This window comes from Echiichthys vipera (genome assembly GCF_963691815.1).
Source record: "Echiichthys vipera genome assembly, chromosome: 10".
NCBI classification, from domain to species: Eukaryota; Metazoa; Chordata; class Actinopteri; order Perciformes; family Trachinidae; genus Echiichthys; species Echiichthys vipera.
In genome coordinates, this window is record NC_139835.1 from 15,090,768 (window position 1) to 15,118,425 (window position 27,658).

The 27,658-nt window shown below is 40.1% G+C and overlaps 1 protein-coding gene across 4 annotated transcripts in view; it reads right to left on the minus strand.

Annotated features, from left to right (window-relative positions):
* Nucleotides 1-27,658, minus strand: part of erbb4b (erb-b2 receptor tyrosine kinase 4b) — a 341,421-nt gene that overhangs the window by 158,466 nt on the left and 155,297 nt on the right. For all 4 annotated transcript variants that reach the window (XM_083921859.1, XM_083921857.1, XM_083921858.1 and 1 more), the window contains exon 2: nucleotides 17,410-17,561. In XM_083921859.1, the coding sequence (XP_083777985.1) occupies nucleotides 17,410-17,561 (152 nt within the window). The remainder of the gene's footprint in view (nucleotides 1-17,409; nucleotides 17,562-27,658) is intronic.

Here is a 27,658-nt window from a genome sequence, read left to right on the forward strand (position 1 = left end):
CTAGAAATGTATCTCACTAGGCAAAAGAAAATGTTGGCTTGGTACATTTCTGTGAACCACAGAAATATATTTAGCACCCTTTTATATCTGTATGAGACATTCAGAGCAAGTGCTCCAGGAGTCAGGTGACGCAGTATAACTAGTCTCAAACTTCTCTTCTTTTTATTTGTAAACATGGAAATAGTAGTATTTCTCCTGGACTTTAACAAAACCTGAACATTAATTAGTAACCCTTAAAAATTAACACATCATACTTGAATTATTATAGCAAATCATGATGTTTTTTATAACCAGGAGACATTGTTGCCTTTTTGGCTAGATTGAAGCGACTTAACAATCAGCCTCTGGGAATGCTAGGTCTTAGCACTATCAAATTAGAAGTCTAGCCAGACACTTTGGTGAAGGGGGGGGGGGGGGGGGGTTTGTCATACAGCAGTGCTGTTACTTCAGTCCCCCACTAGTGCCCCAGTGAGACTGTTACGTGTTGCTGTGGGGGAGCCTTTGCCACGCTTAATAGTCCTAACAGCATTATTAGCTAATAAAGGTTGATGGGCCTCGTGGCTCGATAAATTTAGGAGGACAGGAGAAGAAGAAGCAGTGGCCGTGTAGGTGAGGTGAGGTGAGGTTTCAGTTGGGGAATTTATGCATCTCCCTTGTTTTGCACTGCAGGCACAAATTGCAAATAGTGGTCATCATAGTATTTGTTCATATAAAAAGTTGATGTTTTGCTTGTTCATGTGTTAAAATCTAAGACTGCATGAAAACGGTTTTGTGATATTCTCCAGTCTTAACAAAACAAAAAATAAATAACATTGTCACAGTAGATAGTTGGTAGGGATCAATTGTAGTACTGAAAATGATTTGCTGAGTGTGATACACTTTGAACGCAACTTTCAGAGAGAGCACACCCTCACCTCAGTTTGTGTCACACAAGGTGAATGGACCTTACCACTTATTTTGTATACAAACCACAACTAAATTGTATTTTGCATTGTATTTTGCGTAGTAGTATGTGGAGTACACAATTTTCATTGTAGGAGCTGCAAAACCAAACCCTGAAATAATTACACAAAGCTTTGAGCTGGAGTGCTGTCATCCTACCTCTATGTACATACATTGCATACCAAGTCATTATACTATGTGGAATTATTCTTTTAGACGATAAGCACTTCACTGTACTGGGAGGTAACTCACCCATTAACTTTATCACTATGTGACTATGCATCAATATGAGATCAAGATAAAGCATAGTCTATAAAGAAAGGTCACTGTTCACTCAACTCAACACATGTTGGCAGTTGACTGAACAGCAATGTTTATTTGAATGCTTTCTATGGCCTCTTTGTGTTAGTACAAAAACACCATGACAAACAGCAGTTACCATTGATAATTTAATGGTTCAAACAATGGGAGAAAAAACAGTGTTTAAACAAAATCAGTGTTGATAAAGGCAGAGGAAGTAGATGTGCAAATAATGTTACAAGCAATGTTTCTACCAAAAAGCATTTAAAAATGCCCTCCTCATAACTGGTCTTGTCTGAGTTAAGTGATGGCCCAATAAAATCATTATAAGAGTGGAAGAGAAATAGGTGATGTGGCCTCTTATTCTGACCACAGAGGAAATCTCTGAAATTGAAGATAAAGGTCTTGCTCTCTCTACAGGGAACCAATGAATCAGTTTCCCTGACCCACTTGGCTGTCCTACCTCTCACACAAACACAAGAAATGGAGTTTTATTTGGCAGCCAGACCCAACAGAATTACTAAGAATTAAACAAACCCAGATATTAATCATGTTTAATTATTAAGATGTTTTGTTGGAACAGAGCACTTTTACAGATCATATACAACAATAAAAGAAAAGTATATAGGTTTTGTGAAAGTAAAACTCCTACAATTAGTAGGGACTTTTAATACTGAAGAATAAAGACGGATAACCTGACTCTTCAGATGTTTTTTTGCACAGAACCATCCGAGAAGGCCTCATTGGAAACAGGTTGGTCAGGGTAAGGATCTTAACATACCTGGCAGGAGATTGGATGACCCATCTGTCAATCAAACTCACGCTTAAGTCAATCAGGAGAACACGGGAAACATCTTTTCCATAAAGAAAAATGTTTTCAGTGTCGTTATACTCTTCAGTTCTGGTAAAACTGATGCCATTGCAGAATATACGCTAATCTCTTACGACCACCCTTGTTGTTTTAAAGGACCGGTCACCTCTCTTGTCTTCATCCCCCCGGTCCAACCTTAACTGCCAGTAGCTCATCAGGATGCTGATTGGCCAGATCACTGTTGCTCTGAAGACAAACACAGCTTCGGGCCTGACAAGATGGATTTTCGTGTGACATGTAAACCTACGATTCACATGTGATCTTGTGTTATCGCAATAATTCCTCTGCTGTACAAGGCAAGAAGACTGATGCCAGTGGCAAAGATTTCACAGCAGTCTCACTTGTGTCTTTTGTGAAAATGTACAATAAAAACAATAAAACTGTTTCAACAAAAAAAAAATTAAATCTATGTATTGTTACTATCTATTAAGATATATACTGTTTGTCTTTGTGTGAATGTGTTCAGATGGGCTTTTTGAGGTTGCGACCTCACATTTTGAGAAAAATAATATTTAAATCTAAACAAATTAAGCGGTTGAAGATGAGATAATGAGATGATGAAATTACAAAGAGTTATCAAATCATTGCATAATTTCAATTGCTAAGTTGTATCTCATACATGTGACTGATACATTGGTCCTCTCTGACCATCAAATACTTATCATAAACCCTTTACAAGACTTGTATTCTTTAACAGGTCTTTTTCAAAACAAGACCACAGGTGAAATTAATATCATTAACAATAGCTTTGTTGAACTGATACCTTAATATTATCCAGTCCTTGTTAATATTATCAATTACACCTGTTCTCTTCCTGGTATGACTTGTCAAAATATCTGCTGTGAAAAAAACTTTTATGTGTGAAATTCACCTTGTCAAACCCCTGAGAAAGATCCCCTCTTACAGTAACTCTTACTTTTTTAAAACCAATTCTATCAACAGCATTTGTACAACTGTTATTACTATTTGGAAGAAATAGATGTTTTAAAATGTCTAGTTAGCTGCTTCAATGGTAAAAAAAGATAATTCTCTTGCCTTTTGTGTATGTTTTCCTGTCCTTCAGGCACAGAAGCTGCTGTAAAACATGCAGCCGTCCGTATGCATCGAGTCTTTGTGACAGTATATGGGTGTTGGGGAGTTTATTTTTGAATAGATGGGACAAGGGGGAGCAAGTTTGGAGCTGTTACCCGAGTAAGAAATTATGAATATTTGAATTGTTTTTATAGATTTCTTCTGAGCGCCTTAGAGTACTTCCTGACGAAGTTAACGAGTTTACAACCCGAAGCTGGATATGTGGCAGGAGTCCCGGGTAGTTTTAAGTGTGCCAATGCAATGCGAGATCTTCACATTAATCTATGCTAGCTCACTGACTTTTGTTTCCCCCCTTAATGAAGATGTAAATTTTACTGCACCAGGAGCTAGTTGGGATTCAGTGTAGGGCCATAGCTTGCTAACTTGGAGACTTGATCAGATATCATTGCTGAAAGATGGTCGTCTAACCACTCTAACCACTAACGTTACCCTAAACTTCAATATAGTGGCATGTTGGAGCAATATTACACTGGCTCCCATGCATTGGATGTCATTCTAACATCATTTGTAACCCCACAGAAATATTTTTTAGCTAACTCTTTGCCTCGGACGTACTGGTAGGCTACTGGTGTAGGTTGTAAGCAATTTAGCCTAGCATGCTAACAATAGCTTACATCAGAGCAAACAAAGACACAGTTTTATCCACGTCTTACAATTCTGCTGTCACATGTTTGGATGCAACCCTTCAGCTTTTTGAAAGTTTGAGGGACCTGCTGTGTCTATTTACGGTTGCTAAGCTTCGATTCGACAATCACTGATAAAGGAATTGTTTGGGCAAATACATAGGGAATTTGTGATCACACTGCATTATATCCATATCAAATGACTGACTATGGAATATTAGCAACCTGGCAAATCATCCTCACCAGTCTCCCAACATGTTTTTTAACTACTTGTTTTTTAACGTCTCTCCATTCAACTTCCCCTGTATTTCTGTCTCTTTGTCTCCCTATTGTCATTAAAACATCTCTTTTGCCTCTTTTTGGAACTTGCCCATATACTGTAGATGTCAATGAAGGAGTCGTAAAAGTCAGAGCAATTTTCTCCTTCCAGATAGTTGTGCACAAAGCTAGACAAAAGCCTATGTAATTACAGTAGTAGTCACTGGTAAATTAGTGATAAAGACATGATGGCTCACATGGGTGGAGCTGGCACCGCTAGTTTCCCACAATGCATTTGATGGATAAAGCTGCAATTATACTAAAAGAGACTCTCTTTCTAATTTTCTCTCTATCGCTCTGTTTCTTTATGTTTCACTTTTTCTATGCACTCTCTCTCTCTCTCTTGTCCTTCCCTTATTCTTTGTAGACTCTTTATCTACACTATGTCACTGTCAGGCATGGGATATTATCTGCATAAAACAGACAAATCAGTGAGCAATTAAGTTATTCTCTCTATTTGCAGGAATAATTTGAATCATTCTGGACAGAAAAAAAACACTCCTCATCCCCAACCATCTCTGTCACATTTGTGCCTTGTTCCTAAATAGGAGGTTTTTTGGTTTCTGTTGTGGTACCTCCTCAGATGACACGGCAGTACTTTTGGAAGAAGTAACAAAAGAGTTGCTTGTTGCATGAGCCTTAAAGTCACTAGGCTTAACTATGATAGGCCTTGTCTCAAGGATTACTAGCTAGTGATGTATAGAACACAAGGCGGTACAGGGTTGGAGAGGGCTTAGGAAGTGAATGAAATCTTGAAGCATGTAAGGGTATTCAAGAGGGAAAATCTGATCGACTTAGACAAAACAAACTAAGTAAGGATTTTAAGAAATTATAGCTCATAAGTAAATCTGTATTGTCTAGTATACCTTGAGCTGTTGCTTGAGTGTTTAGCCTCAATTGAAAAATAAAGCTCCTGATACATACCATAGAAGTTAACATAAGTTAACTTAATATAATAACATAAACTTTGAAGTATATGTCAATATAAGTTGTGATCTTATGTATGTAAATTAAGATAAACTTTATCAGATGAGCAGAACAATTTATTGATTGATTGACTGATTGCTTGCAGTTTTTTTACTTAATGACTCCCATTCAGGCTTTATGTCTGTTATAACAAGTCCTAGATTGGATTCGGAGACAGTCAGCATAAAGGTATGTGGAGATGAGATTGTGGGAGAAGCTAGGGGATTAACAGCACACTGCATCTATAGATTAATTCAATACTATAATGCAGCCATCACACTCAGGACATCAGTTAACTGTAGAAAAATAGCTGAACAAATCATATCGGAAGGACACTGTGCTATAGAGGACAGGGTGAGATGAGAGAAAAAAAATTGAAAAGGGAACAAACCCAGAAATACATAAAATAAATGTTGTTTTGCACTTGAATTTTTGAACTAATAGCTGTTGCAACAAAGTTGGATGATATAGTGATATGTGATGATATAGCAGAGAGTTGGTTTTGGAAGATGATAAAGTTAGATAGTAATTTATGACACTAGGGTGAAATTAACAGCCTCATAAACAGCAATCAGCCAGCACAACTCTCTCGTCATCGGATGTCCTTCGCATTAAGTAGCCTTAAAAAGCTAATAACTTGATGTAATGAATCTAAGGCAGAGTATTGACCATGTTCCTGACAGTCGATGTTGACAAATGTAGAATCCCACTCCCTGGTTACCAAAATGAAACAAAAAAGCAGCACCTTGTTCAAGACAGAGCAGAGAGTGCAGGGGGCAAAGGGGGTTGTTTAGTTGAATATGTTAGTCCTGTCTCACTGACTCATTGATCCTTTATTTGACTGAGGTATATGAAAGTTAGAAATCTATGGCCCGCCTATAAATATCAGTAGCCCAGTGAACAGTGTATTGATACATCCAAGGTGCTGTCCTTGGTGCTGAAGTACCAGTAGTCGTAGTAGTTCACTGGTCATGGGTGAACAAAATGAAATGTCCTCTTAATTAATACATCCCCTATTGGTCATACTTATTCATCTCCAGTGCTGTACATGCCTTGATGTAGGATGTCATGTGAATTTTACTGAAATACAATGGGAGGATAATATAAAGCACACTTAGAAAGAGGGAAATATATATAACTCCTACCTCCACTCTGTTCCTAACTTATTACGGTTTTATTTCATCAGCCCTCAAAAAGGCAAAACATGTTCTTGTGGTTTTCTGTCTACATTTTAAGATTAATGGCTAACTCCTACTGAAGGGGATACAGTAAGAATGTTAAAAGTGAATCTAAAAAATATGTATTTTGTTAGCTTTACAGAGATTAAAAAAATATCAGATATCACGGGGCTGTATTGTCCAGATCATTGTGCATGGTGCAAGATGTTCAGTGTGTGTAGCGTATCATACAGGGCAAGAAAAAGGGCCATTAGCCAAGGACAGTGATGACAAGCGATACTTTCTGTCTTTGACAGTTTATTTTCTTCCGTTTCAAGTTAATTTAGCTTGTACGGGTCAGTGCCCTGACCGCAACACCCTCTGATGCCACCCATCACCCCACCCAATCTACTCTGGCTATTTATTCCCAAAACCCACTGGTAAAATTGGCTGAGGGCTAATCAACATTTAGCTCCCCCGAGTGTGTTATTACACAGCAATTGATGGATGGTACAATTACACCCTGTGTCACTTAGCTAAATGGCTATGTAATCCTAATGAGTTTTTATTCAAACACTGACTAGTTAGTGCAAGGAGAGCTTGGTTTGGAGGTAGAAAGGAAGGGAGGATGGAAAACACAAAAAAAATGCCACAATTACATATAAAGAAAAAAGAAAGAGAGAAAGAATTAAAGACAGAGGGATTGTAAGTAAATAAGATGATCAGGTAACATGAAGAATGTGTCACTCTTGTCAAAAAGCAATCGGGATGGGAAATACAACCTGGTTGAATGAGATGCTGAGCATTTTACAGCCTGGATTTGAATGCAAATATACAAGAGAGCCGCAGCCATCATGGGGGTATTGGAAAATGCCTCAAAGGCGTTTCGCCTTACTAAACCAGGTCTATGCCCAGCTAGCGTCCTCGGCATGAAGGTACCCAAGCTAACACTTACGGCAGCACGTACTAAGTGTGAAGCGCGAACGCTCTGCAGGTTGTCCGTCATCATCAACAATACTTTTATGTATAAGATACATTGTTTTAACTAGCCTGGCCAGGGTCTGGCTGACTGTAAATCTGCAATGTATCTGCCAATGCAAATAAAACATTAGCTTGCAGATTTGTTTGGTTCCCAGGCTATGCCTACCCCTAAACATACATTAATTAATTTGCATAATCACAAACCCAACCTTAAACATATTAGTTGCCATGCACAAATATTGCAAAAATTAAAAAATTTACAAATGTTGTTGCTGAACAAAATAAGAGGGTTTGCGGTATCTGTGTTCTTGTCTGGCCATAAAGTTGGACATTTCTCCACCCTGTCTCTTTGTATACTCACATCATCAGATCAGTTCGATAAAATCAGGAAAGTGCTCATGGCACAGACCTCCCAACATCAACAAAACAAATATCACCAAAAATCAATGTAATATCTCGAGGAAACTCACAGTTTGAGAGCATATAGAGCAAATATATGTATATGTGGTCTCTGGTGCCTAGCCTATTATTTTTTCCCATCGCAGCAAGAAAAATACTGCTGTTCTGATGTTTCCTGCTGAAGTCAGAGCACAAGGGACCATGAGGATGAGTGGAGTCTAACATATGTTTAAACAGAATACAGCGGCTGTGTGAATGGTATGCACACAGTATATGGAATGGTACTGTTGATACTGATATATCTTTATTTTTACTTAATGTGAACCAAAAGCTCTTATTAAACTTCTACAGTCAGACTTTGTTTTGTCTATACTGTAGGAAGTGTGATGTGTGGATGGCTACAGGAGTGGTTTGAGAAGTTTCTCTGGTTGGTTCTGCATAAAAGAGGGACATACCTTTTAAAACTACAGAGGAATTGTTTCATATAAGAGGGAATTTGGGATGAAATATCACTTGTACCTTTCTGTCAGAGTAAGAGGTAGAGACAAGGACCGTGAGAGAGATGAAACCATAATGATCATATAGTGATCCTGATGCAACATTGTTGAACTGGAACACTCGCATACTGTGGGGAAGAAACCAAATACTTGCTTATCTAGTGTGGCCGGCAGAAGACAATTAACAATGTTTGAACAGTAGAAAAAAGATGGAAAGAATAACAAAATGGCAACCAGGTACATAATCTCGCTACTCAGACAAGGCAAGCCAAATCCACAATGTCCTTTATTATTATGCACAGACTCACACGCACAGGTTGAATGCATAAAAAGTGTATGTTAGGAGCCTTAAAATAAAGTCAGCGAGGATAAGATGCGTTGGTGGCCGTTATCAGTTGGCTGTTGTTAATAAGGAGTCTGGTTCCAGCGGAACTATTTTACTCTGGCCATCTAAGCCTTAGCGCCAGCCATTATTGAAAAAGACTCCCTCATCTAAGTCGAAGTGGATGGAAATTGATTTGGATCCTCCTGAGAAGTAGGTCTATATCATTCACCTTTTTTGGCAAGCTGCAGGGTGAGGCAGATATGAAGTTTGAAAGGCATCAGAGAGGGAGGGTTGGCTATTGTCACACCCCGGTTCTGCTTCTCCTCTCCACTGCCTCTCTATTCAGTCTGGCACTGCTCTGTTATGATAAGTGCTAACACCTCTGGTTTATCTTTGTGAGTGTGTGTGTGTTTGTGTGTGTGTGTTTTTGTGTGTGTGTGTGTGCTGCTTCTGTGAGAGCAACAGTAAGACTTTGTCAACTTCTAACTATATTGAGTGAGTGTGTGTGTGTGTGTGTGTGTGTGTGTGTGTTTGTGTTAGTGTGTGTGTGTGTGTGTGGGTACGTGGTTCCACGCTTCCAGTGTAGTGGGAAAGTCCCATGCATCCTCTGCACGGTCTACTCCAAGACAGTGGAATTTTTTGAACATGCCCTCAATGGATTGGCATCCAATGAACTACAACTATATGAATGTTGTTTCATACTCCAAAATACCAACCATTTGCTGGTCATGTCTAGATGGTAACAGAAAACTCTGTGAGATGGTTGGGGTCAGGCATCCCCCTTGAAATTTTAAGGTTAGACTTGTGGGGCTGCGAGTCTCACAAGAGTTTTGGAAAATCTAGGGTTGCCATCCAGACACAACCTTGTTTGCTGAAAGCTGCCAAATACACTTTTCAGTACAACAATACTGATGTTGCTTAAAGACGACTTTATCATATCCTCTCCATATAATTCAACACCGACTATTATATTCCTCTAGAAACTAGAAAGACTAGAAACAACAGAGACAAGCATCCCGTACCTCCAAAGAAATATTATAGATATAATACACATGTAGGCAGAAATAGTGTTTTTAGTTTAGTTTAATTTAGTTTGAGTATTTCATGATGTTTTACTTAAGAATCCTTAGACAGACTTTTAGTAATGGATATGTTTCTGATGTTTTGACGTTTCTGTGTTCAGAGTTGTTCAATTGCAGATTCTGTTTGAGAGCAGCCATCTTGCAGTGATGCTTAATAGTGGAGGAACTTAAAGCATGGAGAAAGTTTTGACAGCATATATTTAGATGAATGTGCAGCGACATAATATTGCAAACGCCGAACATCACTCAAATTAAATGACTCTGACACGGTTTGTTGAAGGGAAAAAGGCTTTAAAATGTACAGTTCAACATTTGAATGAATTAGTATGTCGCAACTCCATTTGATGTGGCATCACGCATTGGGTTACTTTAAACAGAGCCACATCTAATTTACTAGTTCGGATTTATTCAAAGGGGGAATGATGTGCTTGAAAGTTTCAACACATTGAATGTAGTGCAGCATCAGTTTTCTGCCCTCTGTGATCCAGTACAGAGTTCCTTTTTACAGTACATCCACTAAACAGGTCAGCACAGATGTCAGGTTAGATATGTGTCTATTTTGCTGATTATCCTGTTATTACCCTCCACAGACCTACAGGTCAATAAAAATGGGAAGTGTGTCTTAGCTCACTTGAGGGATGGCAGGCATTTCTGTTATTCTTAATACATTGCCCTATCAGACCAGATCATTTTCAAAAGACAGGGCAAGAATATGCTATGGGCTGACGGACAGTGGAAAAGGGAAGCAATGAAATGCGCGCGCACACACACACACACACACACACACACACACACACACACACACACACACACACACACACACACACACACACACACACACACACACACACACACACACACACACACACACACACACACACACACACACACACACACACACACACACACACACACACACACACACAACCAATTGCTTCAGTCAATTTGAGCAGGGATAGGTTTTAAATGAATGTCACTATGGAAAAAAAAGGTTTGATGTCACATTTCCTATCAGTTAAAATAAAAATACCAGACACACATACACACACAGTATACTCATGCACACACACAAAAAAGTTTTTCAGAAATATACACAAACATGACAAATCATCAACTCTGACTATCATCCATTGCTTCGTTTTCCTGCAAAAGGATGGAGAATCATTAATTTCCAGGCACTGCTTTCCCCATATCTCACGCACTTTTTTTTCCTTTCACACACGCACTGACAAGCAATCCATTTAGTGACTGTTGCAGGTTGGAGGAGAAAGGTGGGCACTGACACACTGATATTAGGCAAACACTGAAAACAAACCACAGTGGGGATCACAACCTGACTTACAGGCCTTAAGGTATATTTGACTCCAGTATACTTCCCCTCTTGCCGCCACTGCACATGATGAAAAAGGAAGATGGAAGAAATGCAAATGTAATGTAAATGTAAAGAAAGCTGAGGAAAATCACCTCAGATATCAGCAAGGAAAGGATTTAAAAGGGACTCTTAAATTTCCTTTGTATCTGCTATAGCGTGATCTTCCTCTCTGCTGTCTAGATTTCAAACTAGTTCCTGGTCAAACTCCTTCACCCCATGTTCCCTCTCTAATCTTTCTCCTCAGAGTTCTTTTCCCCTCAACGGACTCACTTCCCACCCCACACTGTCCTTCTTCATGTCAAATTAAAGTGATGGAAATGAACTTGAGGGGACGCTAATTGCAATTGTCAATCCAATCTAGGTCGGGACTGAAAGACAGGGGCTCCCTAGCACTTCATCAGTCTTCATTAATATTGAAAGAGTTTGCTGAGGAGCACGAGGCCGACGTAATCTGCACTCATCTAACAGTGCACCAACAATTAGGAAGCTAGGGAGGGTACCAATGGTGCCTGAGGGACAAATATGCCAGTCAAGGAGAAGTATGAAGAAAGATGTCAGGAGACAGGGATGGCGTACCGGGATATATGCTGCTTTCAAACGCTGTGGGAAATAGCAATTTCACATGTAATGTCTGGCCTGCAGAAAGCTGCATAATGACGCATAGTAGCAACAGCAATAAGTTCCCTTCTTTATAAGTGTATGGCACACTAAAATGTAAAAGAAATATACCAAGTATATATTTCTGATAAAAGTTTGACCAATTAATTCATCCGTTGCTCTGTTTCACTTGCGCTGCTCATGCTGCGTTCAACTGTCATGGGAAGTCTGAATTTTGGGACAGGCATTCCAGTGCACTTTTTAGAGGCCCGGAATTTTTGGACCTCCCATTGCACTCAAACGCAAAACATTTCTCTCAGCGCTTGTGTCGGGGTAGTGTCAGAGGTCAGGCCGGGAAGAGGGTGGGACTTTGGAGGGAATCGCTAAACAGTGTCAACAAAAATTAAACACCATGAGAAAGGCACTGTCAGTTACTGATTTATCATATAGTATTGTATTTATATTTTAATGGTGATACTTTTATCGTGTCCAACACTGACGTCCACTGTCATAATTATAACTGGTATTCTTATATTATAATCCCTGCTGCATGCATAGATTGTAACTCTGATACATTTTTGACAGGCACTCAAAGGCTCCATAATGTTAGGTCGACTCAGTAACAATTTATGAACCAGCAATCTGTGTGGCATTGTGTGCTCGGCTTACAGTTTGGAAGGTAAAGTATATCAAAATAAATCTGGTGAGGGAAGAAAGATGGACTAATGACTGGTCATGAATTTATGACCCTGCCACAAGCACGGGCACACACACATTCAGCCAACACAAGTGTCGGCTGATGGTTTCACAGAAGGGTTTTCAGATGGTTGTTGTCCACAGACCCAGATGGTCAGTTCACCTCCTCTGGCAAGGCTATGCTTTACAAAGTGAGCTATGAACTTATTAGTGATGCTGGATTCAGACTCACAGACTCTTGCTGTTTATACTGTTTAAAAAAAGAACATCAAAGAACAAATGTCCTCTTTTGTATAACCTTCAGTTTGCAAACACTGATGAACTTGTTGGAAACCTTGATTTAGAATATGTCTCTTCCCATTAGTAGTGATTGTGTTCTGTGTTTGTGCAGGAGAACAAAACGTGATCATGGCCTCTAAGGTTAATGCTAACATGGTAGCATACTGGAACAACAGCTTAGGTTGGACTTATTGCACTCTAGCTTTTACCTTGGCCCTAAATGCTCATTTCAAAATGCTTGCATTGCCTTTGCCACGTGAGGTTTCTGAATTCTTAATCCTCCAGCACCTAATCCATAATTGGCCCCTTCACTCTAAAGCAAGGCATGGCCTTAAAACTGTGAGGGAAAGAACAGAGAAGGAGGTCATTTCTGCTGCCTACTCTCTCCTTTGCCAAAGGGAAAAAACTGGATAAGACAGATTGAGCAGATGTATTGCCATGTAGATAATAACTTCTGACCTTGTAAAAACGTGCACACTTGATGGTCTCATATTATGCTAATTTTCTAATAGAACATGTTAACATGCTTTAATGTTCAAAAAACATTTTTTTTCTCATACTGTCCATCTTGGTCAGCATTTACAGTTCTTCCGCATCTCTGCACCATCATTGCAGCCGAGGAATGACTGTAGTGTCACTATAGCAGCAATTTCTACCTATATGTAGCTTTGACTGAAAACAGGCTGCGTGGATGTCTTTTGATTGAGTATTTTGATACTCTTTTACAGTATTTACATAATGCAATAAAAATATAATTAAAAAATAGACATGGGAAATCTCACTTTTTTTTATAACATGGGACCTTTCAGCTGTTGTTTTCCAGCGTGGGGTCAAGTGAACACTTCACACAAGTGTCATTCAAGGCCACATTAAGTACACACCACCATCACTGTATAAAAGCCCCTTTCAGGCGTCGGGCTTGAGCAATCCAAATAATAGAAAGAAAGATAGATGTAATCATGCAGTCTTATTCCACTGGTATATTTTAAGGACATTTCTTTAGTTTGTGGTTTAGTGGTTTGGACCACATTATATTAAAAGATATCTATACATTTTTTTTCAATATCACCTTGTAAGGAATACTTTTTTTAAAAAGAAAAAAAAGAAATTAAAGCTTAAAGATGAATATGTTGTGAGGTGGAAGATAATCAGAAAGTTGTGAAGGTGCATCTGTAACCAGATCTGAATATACTATGTTTGTTGTCCAGATCTATAAGCTTGATTTACATTTCCTCTATTCTTTTCTTACACTTATAACACAAGGCCATATTAAATGTTTTCATTTGTAGGCTAAATGATAATTCCATAATTTATAAGCAGCTACAGGGACACAGAAGGGGAGTCAGTGAATTGGCGCTCGGCTGCTACATGTAAGCAATCTGATCACTGCATTAATATTCGGAGGAAATGACATGTTTACTAATGGTTGCAATGGCAAGACAAACAGTCCAATCTGACTGTGTGACTGTGGGTTCCTATGGGAGGGGGGTTGGGGTGGGGGGGTAATAAATGAATATTTCATGACCACAGATTAGTTTATGAGAAAGTGACATGAGGGGAAAACAGAGAGGCAAAAGTGTGCTTTGCTCTGAGTCCCGTTCAGAAAAGAAAATGTCACACCAGAACATGTTGAGCTGGGCACCAGTTGTCATTCCAATTTCTTCATGTACATGCATTCAGTATGCAAATGTATGTTCTGCTTATGAGAGAAAGATTAAAAGGGAATGAGAATATGGATTCAGGAGTAATAATAATAATAATAATAATATATTTTATATATATATATATATATATATATATATACATAGCGCATTCAAATTGTGTGTGTGTGAGTGATTTAAACGCTGACGATGTAAACGCTGCGTGTAGTTAAAGCTCACTGTTGTGCTGTTGGTTTGAATGTGAGAGTTGGGAGAAAGCCTCAGTGCTGAAATGCAGTTATTAATCACACTGCGAGCGTTGATTCATCTGTCGTGGAGGCAGTTTGGAAGATGGACTCTATTTACAGCTAAAGCCGTTTGAGGGGCTTTGGGAGGCAGCCATCAATCTCTTAGCTATCTTGAAAAGAAAGAGCCAATGCACAGGCATCAGTTTCAATCACCTTCCAGAGACAGGTGGTATGGTAAGCTGCTGCAAAATAGTTTTTTTTCCCTTCACTTCTTCCATTCTTCTCCACCTCAAGGTGAAGTCTCTTCCTCCCTGGGGAGCCATGTTATTAATGTGTTTTATCATAATAATAATAATATTCCCTATAAATACACACTGCACCCTGCCCTCTTGTTCCCTTGCTGTTTGGCACCCTGTGTTCTAATTAGCATCTTCAATTAACCCATGTTAATTGCCGACCGTGGAAAGGTGGAGGAACCTGGCAAGTTGGCGCCACGGGGAGTAGTTTTGAAAATGAGGAGTGGAGGTGTAACGTTGAAATAGGCAGGTAAAGAGGGGATTGTAGTCAAAAGCACCTTAAACTTTAACCTACAAAGACTTCATCTTGTACATATATGAAAAAAGTGTGAGCGTGAATGTTCTTTTGGCGTACAAATTGTGTGTAGTTAAACAGCAAACACACTCGGTTTTGAAACTGCATACCCCCTTACTATCTTTTTTTAGTCAGTGGGGCCCATTACCTCTGCAGGGGTCTAATGGTAGCACTTTACCATCCATTGCTGCCTCTTTCTTATGGTTTTGTTTAGCATCGTGGGGGGTGCTGGTGGGACTGTCAGTATTGCTCTGCACGATGCCAAACACTTAATGACTCGGTCTTGATTTGCTGCTTTGATTAATCTTGATTTTTTTTTTTTTGCTCCCTGCGAACTGATTACACAACAGAAGATGAGCTACCCCATTACTTGTACCTGATGTAAACAAACCATTTTACCATATTAGATTCAAATTATTACTGTCAGGAGCAAAATATGAAGAAAAAAAACAGCCTGCCTTGTTGGGGAACTGCCTTCTCTGCAGAGCCTCTGTAGCCCAGCTCATTCGGACAGCAATACTAGCCCATGAATGCAGTCAGCACTTTAGCGTAACACCAGGGGAGCTCCCAAGCCCCCGAGATAGACCGGAATCAATTGGAGTTAGATGGGGTTAGCTGAGCTGAGTGCAACCATAATGGTCTAGGGTGATGTTCTTGAGAAGTGGAAGGCTAACAGAGGTCAACAGTAGCAGCTGACTTCACCAAAAAAACAGTCCGTTTTTTTTCTTCTTAGTAATATTAACTTCTCTTGCCTCCTTCTGACCTCTCATTACCACACTATAACTGCTTTGGTCCCTGAAAGGGCTGGGGCCTCTCATCACCCACCACTGTGATTATGTATGTATGCATGTGTCCATCAAAGCAAAAATGGGTGTAAGCATTCATGTAGGCCATTCCACCTCAGCTCTCTCACCCAAATAACATGTACTTCCTTCTTCCGCATCAGAAAACAACATTCACCTCAGCCCTCTCTCATTCATGTACTACATCCCGCCATTGCCTATAGACACTAATTAACCTGTCCTCTTTTTGACAGCATATATCAGTTGGCTCACTTGCTCAGTTTAGGGATAATATTTTTTTTAAATGGTTCCTAAATATCTGAACATTTTCTGAAATTCACATTCAGCTAAATAGTCCATTTCCTTTTCTGTCTGTGAATCACATTTAATCAAAAAAGGAGATTAACCGGATCACGTTATATGGATTATGATTCTTCTGTGCCTCAGATCACAGTGGTACAAACGTACAATCAGTTAGAAACTTTGAGAAGAGAGGAAGCCTGACTACCGCTGATAAGAACAACATTCCTTACCGCTTATCATTGGCTATGTAGACACTAATCTGGGTGTTGATTGGTTCAAAAGAATCTGAGCACAGGGCATCGCTGTGAAACAAGGTCATATAAAAAGAGAGTGATGAAAAAGTTCACATTCTGAACTTCTGAATCAGACAATTAGTTGTACAAACGATGCAATATATGCATGTTTGGATGGATATTCCTAGATATATTGTATAAATTACTTTAATTACTATGATTTTTCATGTGACCCCCTAAAATGGGAAAGGGCTGGAAACTTGCGAACATTTCAAAACAATTCAGGCACGCATTAGCGTATTCAAACAAAGTATGGATGTGTAGAGTGGTTGGCTTTTTACACAAATATTGTTTAGGCAGTGATTTGTTTGTAGCACCTTGTAAAAGAAAAAAAACAAAAACTTTAAATGCAGTAAGTTATGTTTGCAGCTATCAGGGGGTGCATTAATGGCTCTCACTAGGGTTGTCAATTACTGTTGATATAACAGAGATGTTGATTAATCGATTATGGTTTATTTTCCATTAATGATTTGAACAATTCAAAAATCAGGGTTCCCACACATTCTTCAACATCAAATTCAAGGACTTTTTTTAGGCATAATTCCCTCAAATTCAAGGACCCAACACGGCATAGTCTGAGACACAGATTAAGGTTAACTGTTGTTATAACACTAACAATGATTTCTTATTTACTAATGTCAATTAAATAAAAATATCAAAAGAACTTCAATTTCTATTCATACCCATGTCTATTTTCAAAAGCTTTGAAGATGATATTTTTTTTTACCTCAAATTCACAAACTCAAGGATTTCAAGCACCCATCGGAACCAGGAAATGTATATTCTGTCTGCATGATGCACACTGAACCACAAGGGATACCTTTACATCTGTTTGTGCAAGCTGAGATCGTCAGTGGCTGTGTCCCCCATCCAATCACCAGCCTGACAGTGACATATACTGTAGGTCAAGATATGAGCTGTTTAACTGATAACATGTAACAAACATTTTTAAAATGAAACACAGTGAATCACCTCTGGTTAGTTGAACGTTGTGAATTTTCACACACAAATACAATTCTCAACCAGTTTAATGCATCGTCATGTTTAGTCCTTACTCTGAGGAAGGTGAGGTCCCGACTGCGGTCGATGCTTGTGATCTCAAGGTTGCCCATTACGACCTCACAGTTCTCATAATATTTCCTCAGGGTGCGGTACTGCTGCTCCAGGTCTGACAGGGTGCTCAGCTTGTTCTCTGTACCAGCACATACTAAGAAAATAAGAGAAAGGGATAGGAGAGAAGGACAGTGTTAAACGCTATATTAAATATAGCAGTGTTTGATTAAAAAAACAATCACACAGACATGAGCCCATTGTTCTACCATAAGCTGAGACTGAGAAAACAGCTTGAACATTACAGCAACATTGGTAACCTTCAGGTGGTTTGTTATTTAAAATTGTAGTTGTAGTTTTAGTTTTTAAAGGCTACCAACACAAGCTTGTCTATTCCTTGTGTTATTGTATAGATTAAAAGAAATATCAATAGGATTTATGGGAAATTATTTAATATACAAAAAGATGTTTTTTTTTTGTTTGTGTGAAAGCCTTGTGGTACTATTATCATTCAGAGAGAGAGTGTGAACATGAGCCCATGGACAGTGAGCTGCAGCACCTGCTAAGCTTGCCTGGTCATGTCAGACCAGGAAGTCACTGGACCTCACTGCACCCCAACCACACCTCACATCACCCCTCGGGGCACATGAAAGCTCTTTAGTGGCTAGCTCATCTGCTCATTTGACAAGTAATTAAACACACCCACCTCCAACCATGACACACTTGCCCCCACCTTCTTCATAATAACACAAGCCATCTGCCCAATCAACTGTTGCTGCCCACTCTAGCAGGAAAATGCACACACATATAAATATAAAGACGCAGACTGAGAAAAAAAAAGCACATAAATCAAAAACTCTGTTTGGATTTAGACAGCTTTGTGTACAAATCAAAACAACCATCAACCACCAACCAACAACCCCAGCAGCTGTTACTTATCAAAATTTTGTTGAAGCCTTCATTGAAAGTGTCTATCTCTGGAGCCACAGCATCACGAGCTAGGGTTGGGCGAATGGACAAATATATCAAAGAAATCACCCAGAGAAACAACAAGCAATGATGTACTCAGTCATCACCGTTTTTTTTCCGGGGCGATTTTTCAGGCGATTGGTATTATTTTATTTAGCTAATTTAATGGTCTGCCTCACAAGAAGGAGCTGTCAGACTTATTAGGAAGAGGGGACACTGGGAAAATAGCGTTTAAAGCCAAAACATTTCACATCCAATTTGAGTTTTGGGGTGGTAGCTGGGCCAGCTTTCAGACATACACCTGGGTGAATATATCGGCAATTGGTTGCTGGGCTGACAGGGGTCAGTTGGAAAACTTTAACAAATCGCCCAACCCTATTACGTCCGCTTCTCAATATAAACATATTTTGTAAAGCTCCTGAATTGCAGTCAACTTAAAGAAACACTGCAGCCGTTCTTTTGAAGTATTATAATGTAGTTTCATTTGCATTGCTATAGCAGTGTGGTTTCTCCTGCCTGTGCCCTCTTGATGACAGAGGAGACATCAGTGGGACGGAGAGGTGACAGGTCCTTCCCGGAGTCTTGTCACACTGTCACCCATGAGCTGTTACCTCTCTCTCGCTGAACACCTCCACAGTGAAAGATCATTCCTGAAGGTTTGCATTTTAATCCAAAAGCCCTTACACATCCTACTATACACTGCACTGTGTTTTCCACAATATACCGTGCACCCCCCTTGATTCAACCTGAATCTTTGTACTCTGCCCTCTTGGCTATAATTTAACTCATTCACGCCCCTTTTTACACACAGGCAGACTTTGGCAAAATATTTCAATTTTATTTCCTATTTACTCCCTATCACTACACCACAGACACGTATGAGGAAAGGAGCATACAGCCTTAAGGCAACCCGGCCTGTAAAGACAAATTGTTTAGTTTTTTTAAACACTTCCACATCTAAGCAGATATAAGATAAGTAGAGCTATAACGATGTGACCCGGAAAATACCTGTATGAGCTGGTGGTGATTAGCCAGGTTGCAACACACTGCTCAGGGATGATATATGGCAGATGATATATGGCAGACCTGGGTGTTTTCAATAACAGTTAGCGTGGGCTTGAGGGTAAGCGGGATGGAGGGTAGGGGGGATCATACAGTGAGGATAGGTGTAATAAACTGTTATTACACCCTTGGGGTAGGACGCTGAGATCAGAGGAAAGGGGCATTGTGGCATGTGATGTCTGGTGAAAGTTTTTTTATACCTATTTGCTTCCTCAAGCATACCTTACAGAAGCTTACGGGCTCCTGAAACTTGTCTGGAGCTATGTGAAATGTTGTTGTTTTTTTCCCCCATATGTGATTTCTAATGAAACACTATGAAATAATATGGCTCTGCATGAGCCTGAGATGGCGATGACTGCCAAATGAACCACAACAAAACCATCTGTTCTGTGTGGAGCGTGTATATATAGGGAGTGTGAATTGTTGCAGGTTTACTGCAAAGCTTGCTGATCGTAGTGGTGATATGCCTGTATGTGTGTGCGTTGACGTGGGCCGTAAATAATAGACCTCAGGATGTATTTCCCCCCTCTCAGTCACTGCATGATCGAATCCATTTGTCTCTATGTTCAATATGTTACATCTGAGCCTGTATATCACAGCAAAGGTTGTATAAAACACAGCCTCTGCTCTTTATATTGGTGTGGCCTGCCTACCCAGGATGACATGCTATAAGACAGTGAGTTGTCGACTGTTTAACATACTGCCTATGATGCAGGAATAGACCGCAAGAACAGATGAATCTTCATTTTGTTTAAAACTTAAGGCTGTTCAATAAAAGAGAATCAATCTTATCTGTTTGATGGATTTCACTCTCCCGCACACTTAAAGCAGGGAAGGCCAATGAGATTCAATGTCTCTGTTCCATACATAAAGTATAGCCTATTTGCCCGTGTGGGCAAATTGATTTAATTTGTTTGCAGGGAATTTCATCTAAGAAGTGATGGATTAAGGCAATGAATCATAATAATTCAGGATTTTCAAATAAATGTAATTAATGAGAAGATTATGAGCCGATGGGTGGAAATGCATATCTGGCTCAATTTATATACTTCATTTTTTTTTTATGCAATACTTTGACATAGACAGCAAGCTTGTGAGCAGCCTTGTTTTTATCCTCTCATTGGTTTTAAGTGATGACAATAGATGAGGCAAAGTATCACATTTATAAGGAACAGCATGTTTGGAGGCATCAAATATCTAAAGTGACAAGGTAAAAAAAAGATCTAGATGGATAGATAAGCATAAATATAGGTAGAGCATAGATAGAGTATAGCTCCTGAGAGAGAGAGTATAGCTCTAAAATCAGACAACCACCAGACATGACCAGAATGCATCCATCACTGTATCAGACACAATCACAGTGTCACAGTCAGCTAAAGAGGGAATGCAGACATTGAGTTCAAAACAAAATGGTTGCAGGGACTGAATTGCCCTGGGCTGCATTTATATCTTTTATATCATTTTTTTTCTTCCATAAATATCCTCATCAGGATTACGTAGTCACTGCACTGCTGTGGTTTCTGCTCTTTGCCCATTTCATTTCATAGGTAGTGCACACAACAACTTCATCAATAGTGCCTTGTGAGATTATTGAATGGCTATAAAGCTGGCGAGTCTCTCAGGTTTATAGGCTGCTGCCAGGGAAGCAAGCAAAAGGTCATCCCAATAGCCAGTAACTGACTGAATTAAATAAAGTTGCAAATGTCAATTCCATAAGTAAACACTGTCAATAGCTGAGCTTGGCTAACGTGCCTCGAATAAACAGAAGGACCTTGTAGAAGTTGCACTCAAACACTGCGTTGCACAGGACAAAAAATACTACATTTTCTATCACCAAAAAATTTAAAAAGCGCCACATTTGAGGTCAGAGCTGTCCTTTGTCCCTGAATGTCCCCCCAATGAGCTTTCCTGGCTAAGTATGAGTTACAAGCCACTGCTTTTGATGGTAATCATGGCCCAGATTATTGTCCATCTGCTGAGCGGCTTAATAAGCTCAGAAACAATAACTAGATGAGTGTTCCGTGATGACAGCACGGACCAGTAAAGCTAACCTCTCGCTGCCCTCTGAGCTCTGGTCACCTACCAACAATGCTGTCACTGTCTCCATATGGTGTCCCATAAATTAGCATTCACTCCCTCGCTGGTGCAAACAGTCCCAACACCTTGTGGGAATTTTCCATAGAGGATAGCCTGCAGCTGCCAGATTGTGTACCTTTTGCTTACGGAGCTTGATTAAGTTGCATGTATCAAATAAATTATAGTTTACTATGGCTAATAAGTGGTCCATGGGTATGATCAGCGCATTTACTTTACTGTTCAGTCTCACTGTCCTCATTAACTCCTGGAGCAGGCAGCCGTTTTCAGCAAACAAGCTCCGATTAGCATGCTATCTGCTATCTGCCCAACACCAAACAACAGACAGCCTAAACAAGCCACTAATTTACATTTAGCAAGTTAAGACCTAGATATTTTGTATGAATTTGTATGAATGAAGTGATATGTCAATAGTAAAAAAAAAAAATCTATGCATAAACACCCGAAGGGGCATGTGTCAACATATATTTACATTCCATTACATATTTACTGTAGAAAACTACGTTTGATTTTGCATGTCTTTTTATGTATAAGTACTTTCTAATGCACTCTCTTCCATATGTTTGGTGTGTCTGAAAGCACAGTGATACCGTAGCTGTGAATGACGGAACCACGCAAACAGTTATCAGTCTTGTGATAATATGCAACCACCCTCCAAGTCTGTGTCTGTTTGATGTCGAGTTGTGTACAAACTTAAGATGGAACTTTCAATTCATGTAATCACGCAATCACATATTTTCTAATTCAGTTGTCCAGGGAGTCACCAAAAACATTTTTTTTTTGTGGTTAACCTGGAGAACTGGTCAATCAATGGCCTTAAAGGTATGAAGGCTGCACCCTATCAATTTATTCTCTCTCACCACCTTGCTCTCTGTATCTCTGTAGGATTTAAACTTGACTCCAGACAAGGAAAATCCATCCATGTCACAGGGAAGTGATTGGCTGACATTGACACACTCCTCGTTACTCTAAATCCTCTAGCTGCTTCTCCCTGACTGAACGCACTGCTGACGGAAGGTCTAGTGAAAAGCGTTTTAGGCCCTACACTGACCAGTATACTTGTGTGTGAGTGTGTGCGTGTCCAAATGTGAATTCATGACCTTCAGATTTGGCTTGCCCTCATAACACATAACTATATTGACCTGGCGGTGATGGTGACACATAGCTTGTGTAAATCATACTCACTGTGGTTTGAGTATTGTTGGCAGTACATTAGTTTCTCTTTGTATTGGCGCATTGTAATTTCAGTCTAACTTTTGTGTGCAATCCGATAACTTTGCTTCAAGTATTTCAAAAATAATTTCCTTTTCTCTGAGTTACCAGTGTTGCGGGTGCCGCTGCTAGTTCCGTTTTTTCTAGGTTTTTTTTCAGAATATATTAGTGCTTTTGTTTTGCTTAATTAGTTGACCCATTTTATGGGCCCAGAACTTTGTTGCATACAATTGTTTGTTTAATTTTTGGGTAAATAAACTCTTCCACTTTTAACTCCTTATGCCAGCCCCGTCCCTCACAAGTTATCTGATTTTTTATTTATTTTCCTATGCAATGTACAATGTTTTTTATGCACTTAAAATATGGAAGGAATATATATGCAAGTAACTTAGATAATGAGAAGCAGGGATTGCATATTTGAAGTGGTTTAAGCCAAACCTGATGTTTTTTCACTTTCTTAGGTTGCCATTGCAATTGGTTGTAAATAAATCTAGTTCCGAAGCAATGCTTTATGGAATTGCTTTCTAAGCATTGATTGTGCTTATTGTTGATTAGACAACTGAGATTTTTTGAATAAGAACATCTAGGAAAGCAAACAATGAATTCATATGAAAGCTATTGTTATCAGTCATAATCGCATTTCTGTGGTTGCTTTGCTTCCATGAGAAACAAATGGTATATGCAAAATAGTTTCATGATGTTTTAACATAAAAACAGCCAAAATACTAGCTCGAAAAGCCACGGCAATGAAGTCACAACTTCAAGTGGGGAGCCGCAGCAGTGGAAAAGCACATCCCTGCCATGCTTGCTCGAGACATAGCCTCTTTCTAAAAAAGTCGAAAAGTTATTGGAATATAGTATGAAAAGGAGAGAGAGAGTTTGACACAAGTCACTTCACCTTTATATTTCTCAGACTGTATGACTTTGTATAAATGAATGATAGTGGCAGTGAAGAAACCATAAGAGGAGAGGGTTAAAATGTGGTCTGTGTTGATGACAAGAGGAAGGTTGGAGTATCACAAATATGTGTATACTGCTGCGTGTGGTAGCAGCACCAGCAACACCTTCAACATTTTCTCCAGAGCCATTATTACCAAGGAAGTGGGTGGACATTTTCTTTAGGTGGAGGAATTGACTGCTGCTACAGCGAAGATTGAAGCAGCTAAAGAAGGACCCTTCAGAGCTGATCTGGACAGTCCTTTAAGGTATGCCCACTAACACTACGTGAGGTGAACATTTTGAGGTTGATAATAACTGTTGAAAGGTCTGTTTAACCTTCTCTATGATGGGTCAGATCAAGCCTTTGAGATAGCAGGTGTATGCATTTCGCTTGTTGAGGAGAGAAATTCTTGACCCTCTTGTCAAACCAACTGTAAAGCTATTTTGATTATCATGCCAGGAAAAGTACCTGATTAAATATGAGATACCAGCTTCTCTCAAGACAGATTTCCCAAGTTAGGGTGCACTCACACTGTCCATTCGTACCGTGCCCTGTGCTCTATCGTGATTGCCCCCCCCCCCCCCTCCCTCTGCCCTCCCGGCCCAGGCCCGCTTGTGCTCAAATTACTCACATTGATCTGTGCCGTGGCTTGAATATATATTGCTTATATGTCATCACCCATCGGACATTTAGTTTTGTCCGACTGATTTTGAATATTTTTATCTGGCAAAATTTGCAGTAAATACTCCACCTCCGCATCAAACCACCGCAAACCGTTTGGCGGCATCTTTTTATGTCAGTCACAGGGAACAGATGCATATAAAAAGACATCAGGACCACTGCCAATGCTTGCGCTCGAACATATGCACACTCTTGTGCCCGTACATGTGCATCCATACTTACAAAAGCCCACCTCTCTCAACCGGTACAGTTGTACTCACTGGTCAAACGAACTAGACTTTAGCCGTGAAGCGTGTTTAGGCACAGTAGGAATGTACAGTGTGAGTTAGGGCGCACTCACACTGTCCATCCGTACCGTGCCTCGTGCTTTAGGGTACTTGTCCCAGGCCTGTTTGTACTCACACTACCTGGGCCTCGCGCAAATTCTCCTTGCCTGCCTATACGTCATCACGCCGTCACACGCATTGATTGACATCATCGCGTTGTGTCGCTTTGTTTACAAATTTTTCCATTGACCTCAGAGTTTTTGTGCGTCTTGTCCAACTGTTTTGAATATTTTCATCTGACCAAATCTGCAGTAAACACTCCACCTCAACATCACACTAACGTGAACCTTTCCCCACCATTGTTTTAAATGTCTGCGCATGGTCCGTCCGTCTTTTTTTTCTATGTCCGAACAGGCGCACATAAAATGACGTCAGAACCGGAGTAGGGCTTGTGCTCGTACACGTGCGCACACTCTTGCTCGTACATGTGCAAACGTGCTTCACAAAAGCCCACCTCTCCCAAATGGGCCGTGGCCGGCAAGCGTACCGCTTCTAGGCACCGTACAGTTGCACTCACACTGGTCAAACTAGGCTTTAGCCGTGCTTGCCAAATACTGCCCGTGTATCTGTGCGTTGGCTTTGAGCATGATGACTTGATGATCACGTGGTGACAAACTACACACACACACACACAGATAGACAAATGGTAGAACAGGGTTACTGGTACATTATGCTTTGGATCACCTTTACTAAACATGGTTTACTTCATTTCCCTCAATATTGTTTCTAGAATGGACTAATTTTTGATTTCAGGTTCAAGTATGGTAAGTTAATGTTTTGCCAGAATGTTTCTTTATGCCTATAGCCTACTAATCAATACAGTCCAGTAAATCTATATACCATCAGTTCTTCAAAGTCTGGCTTTTTTTTTGTTGGTTGATTGTCACTTCAGGAGGTCACTGTGAAGACATTAGAGAATTAGAAACGATCTTGTGTTGGACTCAAACCAACCCCCACGCCAAAAAATATTTTTTAAAATGCCCCTGTGGTAGTTCCCTCTACAGCAGGTGTCTCCGGGGTACATGTTTTGCCATGATGACGCACGCAAACTGAACTAGCATCGCAGCTGGTAATCAGAAAGTCACACAGCCTGTGTCAAAACGTTACTCCCAACAGAAGAGTAATGTGAAGTTGGACTATATGTTACCAAATCTGTCTTAGACTGAACAGTTTGTGTGTGCTGGTACAGTGTATCTACATTGAATAAAATGTAATCATCAACTAGTTCTACTCAAGCACTCACAGCTCTCCTTTTTTTAGCCGCTTTCTCGCTAATTCCATAGTGTTAAACGTTACACGCTGTTAGCCACTTTAGCTTAGCAGTTAGCTTCACGGCTGGTGATGGCTTACCCCTCTCCTCCTGCTCTCTCTTGCTCGGAGTGTCTTATGTTTAGCTACTCCTCTGCCTCCTTTAGTGATAATGGTAAGTGTAATAAGTGTAGTGTATTTGTAGCGCTAGAGGCGAGGCTCAGTGAGTTAAAGGCACGGCTCCGCACCATGGAAGCTCAGTCTTACGCTACGGTAGCTACCCGGCCACCTCTAACTTTAGCCGGTGCGAAGCCACATAGTGTAGCGTTAGCTTCTGCTAACCCTCCCCCAGCAATCCCTGAGCAGCCAGGTTCCTCCTGGGTGACTGTGAGAGGAAAGCATAGTTCTAAATCGAAGTCCATAGTTAACCATCCGCCCGTTCACGTTTCAAACAAGTTTTCTCCACTCAGTGACAAACCTGCTGAGGAAACAACACTGGTTATTGGCAGCTCCATTTTGAGAAACATGAACTTAGTGACACCAGGGACCATAGTAAAATGCGTCCCAGGGGCCAGAGCGGGCGACATTGAGTCCTATTTGAAACTGCTTGCTAAGGATAAACGTAAATATGGTTTGATTGTTATTCACGTTGGCGGTAAGGACACCCGATTACGTCAATCGGAGGTCACTAAAATTAATGTGGAGTCAGTGTGTGCTTATGCAAAAACTATGTCGGACTCCGTAATTTTCTCTGGTCCCCTGCCCAACTTGAATTGCGATGACATGTATAGCCGCACGTCATCATTCCCACTCATGCTGTCTGGATGGTGCCCGGTAAATAATGTGGGCTTCGTAGATAATTGGCAGTCTTTCTGGGGAAAACCTGGTCTTAATAAGAGAGATGGTATTCATCCTTCTTTGGAGGGTGTCACTCTCACATCTAAGAACCTGGACGCAGTTGTTAGCGGTCTAAAACCATGACAACCCAGTGTTGGGATCGGGAAGCAGAGTCGCAGTTTAATACACCTCTCTGCGCTGCCCTTATCGCAGGTGCCCAGGAAGCACAGTGGCAGTCTTACACACCTCTCTGCGCTCCCTGTGGACCATTTTCCAGCTCAGTATAGTATACAAACACTGACTGCCCCACGATCATTTAAATTAATCAGATCAAAAATGGACAGAAGAGGAGCTATACAAAAAAACTTGATACCAATCAATGCAAAATCTGCGACGATGCAACAAAATCAGAAAATAAAAATGTGGACTTTTAAACATCAGATCTCTGTCATTTAAAGCTGTATTGGTAAATTATATGATATCAGATAACCATATTGATTTACTCTATCTGACTGAAACATGGCTGTGTCATGAAGAATATGTTAGCCTAGACGAATCCACTCCTCCCAGTCATATTAATACTCATATTCCTCGAAGCAGTGGTCGGGGAGGAGGCGTTGCAGCTATTTATGACTCAGACCTATTAATTAACCCTAAACCTAAACTAAATTATAATTCATTTGAAAGTCTGGTTCTTAGTCTTTCACATTCAACCTGGAAAACTGTGCAGCCAATTATATTTGTTACTGTGCACCGTGCTCCTGGTCCGTACTCTGAATTTCTGTCTGAATTCTCAGAGTTTCTGTCAAATTTAGTCCTTAAATCTGACAGTAATCAGTAATCATTGTAGGAGATTTTAAGATTCATGTGGACAGCGATAATAAT